Source organism: Orycteropus afer, unplaced genomic scaffold (assembly GCF_000298275.1).
Source record: "Orycteropus afer afer isolate SDZICR_OR568_19922 unplaced genomic scaffold, OryAfe1.0 scaffold01035, whole genome shotgun sequence".
In the NCBI taxonomy this organism is placed as follows: Eukaryota; Metazoa; Chordata; class Mammalia; order Tubulidentata; family Orycteropodidae; genus Orycteropus; species Orycteropus afer.
The window spans coordinates 44298-49845 of NW_006922622.1; the positions used below are offsets into that span (position 1 = coordinate 44298).

The following is a 5548-nucleotide window of genomic DNA, read 5'->3' on the forward strand; positions in this document are numbered from 1 at the left end:
AGAGAACAAAGTAATGCACAGTGTTTCCTTAAAAGAATGTTCAGTATTCATTAGTTCTACAATGTTCCTCCTAATGAGATAAGAGAAACCAAGTGTAGATTTTGTTGTTGATAGGTGCCGTCAAGTCAGCTCCAACTCATAGTGATTCTATGTACAACAGAACAAAACACTGCCTGGTCCTGCACCAACCACAGAATCCTTGCTGTACCTGACCCCATCTTGTCACGCTCTCTGTCTTGGTATCCATGAGGTGACACTATGTATCTTGTGCCAGTTTCAAGAAAGACATTGAACCCCAGGGATGCACATCCTGCACCGGAAGAAGGAGGCCATGGCGAGTCTCTCTCTCAGTGTTATTATGATGCTTCAGTTCAGCTTGAGGAGACTTCTCTATAAAGCCTGAGATCACATGCTCCGGGGGGATGTTGTCCAAGACGTAGCTCCTTATTTTCTTGCAATTGTATTGGATTCCTCAAGCCATCCCAATAGACTCCTCGTCCTCCTTTCAAGTGTCCCTTCATCTCTGCCCACTCCTCAGATGTAATGAGTATTGGAAGTCATGGTGTTAACCTTCCAGAAAATTCTCACACATTTACAATAAATACAAATGCACTTAGAAATCTATAGTTATATTTTGTGGATTTTTTAAGAATGTAAATTATATCATATGAATATCCTATTCAGTCACTAGCTTTTACCACTCAACCATGTTTTGGAAAGAACTCCATGTCAAAATGGGGAGGTCTACCTTTTTTTTTTTTTTTTTTTACTTTCTCGTAAATTTTCTTAATTGGATTTAAAGTATCTTTTAGATTTCTACATGTGTCATCACGCCATCTGTGAATAATGCCAGTTTTTTCCCCATTTTTTCCCACTCCTTATACCTTTCGTCTCCAGGAGTGTCAATCCAATGTTTATAGAGGCAGAATTGTGCCTTGTTCCTGACTTCAGGGTGAAAGCATCCATATGCCATTTCACCATTAGGTATAATATTTACTATTCTTTTTTATAGATGTGCTTTATCTGATTAAGGGAGATGCAAACTCTTCTCAATTTTGTGAGTGTTTTTGAAGAAATAATGTAAAACTTCTGGCTTTTTTCAAATGCCTTTTTTGCATCTATTAAGATTGTGAGGCTGGCACAGGACCGGGCAGTGTTTTGTTCAGTTGCACCTGGGGTCGCTATGAGTTGGAGCTGACTCGATGACACCTAACAACAGCAACAAGCTTATTTTAAATTTTGGAAGAGCCTCATCTATAGGGGTTATCTTGACCTAGTCATGGCTCAACATGAGCTGAGCTTTTCTCCAGCTCAGCTGTAGAGCAAGAAAAAGTTGCAACAGACTAGCTGAAGGCCATGAGTATCAGAAGGTGGAGACAGAACTTTTCCTGCAGGAATTCTCAGAGACTTCACAGGTTTAGGTCCTCCTCTTTGTCCTTTTCCTCACCATCTACACTATGGCCCTCTGTGGAAGCTCTCTCAATGTTACAGCTATTACCTTCAGCTCTAGGCTCCACACCACTATGTACTTCTTCCTGGTCAATTTGGCTGTGTTGGATGTGGCCTATGCATGCACTGTGGTGCCCAAGCTGCTGGAGATGCTGGTGGCAGAGAAGAGAACCATCTCCTACGAAGGCTGCATGACACAGATGTACTTCCTGTCATGGTCTGTGGCTGCAGAGGTGCTGCTCTTCACTGCCATGGCCTACGACTTTTTTGTGGCCATCTGCCAGCCCCTGCACTATAGCTCCAGGGTGAGTCCCCAGGTGTGCGTGACACTGGCCATAGCTGTGTGGAGCAACAGTGTGCTTGGCACTGGGGTCAATACCTGCCTGATGTCAAGGCTAACCTTCTGTGGGCCCAACATCATAGACCACTTCTTCTGTGAGATCCTCCCACTTCTCCTGCTCCCCTGTTCCTCCACATACATGAATGACCTCATAACTGCTGTGGCAGCCATCTTCTCTGCCGTGTTGAACTTCTTGCTCACCACGGTGTCCTACAGCTTCATCATCTCCACCATCCTGAAGATCCCACAGCCAAGGGGAAGCACTGTGCCTTCTGCACCTGCTCCTCTCACCTCATGGTCTTCACCACGTACTACTCCACTGTCATCTCCACATGCCTGTACCCAGGCTCCAGCTACTCTCCAGAGATGCACAAAGGCATGGATGTGCTTTACTCCACAGTTAGTCTCACACTGAATGCATTCATCTACACCCTCAGGAACAAAGATGTCAAGGCAGCCCTCAAGAAATTCTTTACATTCTTAGCACAAAAACTGTAATTATATTGCTTAATGTTAAGAAGGGCAGCTCAGAGAAGCTGAAACTTACAAGTTATTATCACCTAAAATGTATTCTTTAAGTGCCATATATACTGGGAAACAAAATCTAAATCAATCTACACAGTGTCTCTCATTTAGCAACTTGTGCTGTACAACAAAACCAAAACCAAACTCACTGCCGACAAGTTGGATCTGACTCATAGTAACCCTTCCTTGGGACTCTGAGGCAGTATCACTACGGAAGTAGATTGCCCAATCTTCCTTCCGAGGAGTGGCTTGTGGGTTTGAACCACCAGCCTTCTGGTTAGCAGTCAAATGCCTTAAATATGTGCTGTAGATAATCTTGAATTTGTTGTTAGTTGGGTTGGGTCACAATGTTATGTATTTTTTGGGGTGGGGGCATTTAACAAGCACAGAGCATAAATACATAGATATTTGCATTAATTCCTGGAAATAGATGTATGCTTTGTGATAATGCAAAGTGAAGGATGGCCCATATTTGATTCAATCATAGGAATATCACCAGCCTCAACAGTTCAATAGTGAGATCAGTAACAGCCTCAGAGGTTCATGGGCTCCTCTCAAAGGCCCATCACAAATGTGTTCTCCAGACATGCCATGTGCCAGATCATGGGTCTGTTACCCTCGTTCTTAGCTGAGCACTTCTCAAGGACCCAGCTTCTTTTTCAGTTATTGCCACAACTCCAGAATTCAACACTGAACCTACCTTATACTCTACTACTAACAACTAAGTGATGGATGAATGAGCTTCAAGATCAACAGGTTAAAACACATATTTTTAAATGTAAGCAAATCCTAAAAGTTTAGTGGAATTCCATTCATCACCTAATACATTCTAGATTAATTAATAAAGGCACATGATATATTAGGGGGAAAAAATCTAGATTAAATTAAGAACTTTCCCTGGGGAAGACTCACATCAACTTATCTTCTGCTACCTAAAAATGATCGAAACCAAGTTTTCACTCTCTCATGTATAAGTTGTTTCCCCAGATAAACATCTTAGCAATTGCATTGCTAATTGGCCATTTTCAAAGTGACTAACATACTTGTTTTCCTACTAATTAATTATTCTAAAACTGCAAACAAGAGGTGATGAGGTATCAGTATTCAAAATGAAATAATTCCCATGTACCTGGGTGTTTTTGAGGAAGATAAATGTAGCACAATGTTTCTGATATTAGAGAGACCTTGGGGACTGCAGAATGCAGACTGGGACCTCACCTGGCACCAACCTACCCTTTTCCAGCCACCTGCAGATCATACCCCACTCAGGGGTTGCCTCCAACAATAGCATTTCTGCCAGCATAAGGCATTTGGGTCTCACCCACAAGAACATGGGGGGGGTTAAGGAAGAATAATGGCATAAGTCTGATGGCCCCTCTGTGGAGCAACAGCACCCTTCGTGAAGGACAGCTCCTCTCGCTGACTGTGCTGGATTACCTTTTATCATGGGTCACAGCCAGGGCTGACGTTATCTCTGGGAGATCCAGAGCAGGACTCCCAAGGGTGTGGAGGCTTCCATAGTTATATCACATGGCCAGTGCTGCCCCTGTTTATACCAGGGCCACCTGCTGCCAGCTATGTCTCTGGACCCCTGAGCAGCAGATCATGGCTGTGCTGGAGCACTTGACTGGGTGAGGGAAGGGTCCTCTACTCTGGGCTAAGGGACAAGGACACGTCCTCACTGCAAGGGGCAGGGACTTCACTGGGGGCATGGACACTGGCAGTGAATAGTTGACCTATTTTGGAGGCTTGTCTGGGATATTTCATGAGATGGAAAACACCTTGATATGAATTTCTTTAAAATACTGTGCTGAGCCTTTTCCCTGCCTTGGTGGTAATTACTTTAGAGAGAATCATTTCACCATGACCCAGGGTCCTCCTAATGTCAGAAGGACATAAGTAAGTTTAGTGAGAAGTGTGACTTCTAATATAAAGAAGAAGTGGATAATGGAAAAAGCAGTTTGGATTGGGTGGCCAACCTGGTGGGTTCTGCAGCTCAGGGAACAAGGTGGCTGGGAGTGGGGGACCAGGTCGGGGAGGAAGAGCATGGCCACAACGCTTGCTCCTTCTCTGTGAGTTTCTGTCTGTCTGTTTCTCTTTCTCTGTACCTCTGTGTTTGTCTGTCTCTCTGTGTCCCTTTCTCTGTGACTGTCTGTGTGTCTCTGTTCCTTTTCTGTGTCTGTATGTTTGTCACTCTTTGTCCTCTTCCCAGTCTCTGCAAGAAATGCACCCCTGAATGCCCAGAGCAGCCCAGGTAGGGGCTGATCACACTGACAGTGACCTTGAAATGGTAAATTTAGCTAAGGTCACTGTCATGGTTACCAGTATCACCATAACTATAAGTTTATAACAGAACTGTGGCTATGATCACTGTCAGTGTGAACAGCATGACTGTGACTGGAACTAGCAAAGGTAAGTCTAACTAAGGTCATTGTCACTGTGACCAGCATGATGGTAATTGCAACTACCTAAGGTAAGTGTAACTTGCTCCTCCCCTACCTGGTCCCCCACTCCCAGCCACCTTGTTCCCTGAGCTGCAGAACCCATCAGGTAAAAGGTGAAAAAGGAGGTGTGTCATTCATGGAGATCTAACACTTTCTAGCCTTGAACAGTGTCCAGCACCAGCAGCAGGCTGCTTGAAGGTTTATTCTACAAATGGTGTGTTCCTGTTCCTTGAAAGGCAACATCTGCCTCTCCTCTGCCCTCCCCTACTACCTTCCCTCTGTGGCCTCTCCTCTGCCATATTTCTATGGTCTCATTGTCTTTCATTTTGTCAATTCTATTACCCACCTAAGGTGTCTTGGATGTTGGGTGTAAATCTGGTACCCGACACAATGACCAGAGCCTCCCCTCTGACTATTGTGTAGGGTGGAGGGTTGCTGCCTTGGGGCACGCACCAGTGTGGAGGCACTATGAGTGGGTCACAATCAAGCACTTGAAAGCACTTGGGAAAAGGAACATCCTCAGTGTTGGTCCATCATTATACACCCAAATCTCCACCAGGTATCTGTCTGCTCTTTGCTTGCTTTTTCCCTTCATTAGTAAGCCAAAAATATGAATGGGACCTTTAAAATCTCTTCTGTCCCTTCCATGAAGTGTCTCTCACTAAATAGAGTTGGTCATTTTTTACTTTTCAGTAAAAGATCAAATTCATTGTCTCTGACTAGGAAGTGGCACTCCCTGAGAATCCCCAGCTGATGCTTCCCACCTGCCACCCATGGCCCTGGGGAATGG

The 5548-nt window shown here is 44.5% G+C and overlaps 1 protein-coding gene across 1 annotated transcript in view; it reads left to right on the forward strand.

Annotated features, from left to right (window-relative positions):
* Positions 1-1523: 1523 nt before the first annotated feature.
* LOC103212615 (olfactory receptor 13A1-like) overlaps positions 1524-5548 on the forward strand; it is a 23330-nt gene continuing 19305 nt past the window's right edge. Inside the window, exons 1-2 of the mRNA XM_007958595.1 lie at positions 1524-1754; positions 2006-2188. Coding sequence (XP_007956786.1) covers positions 1524-1754; positions 2006-2188 — 414 coding nt within the window. The remainder of the gene's footprint in view (positions 1755-2005; positions 2189-5548) is intronic.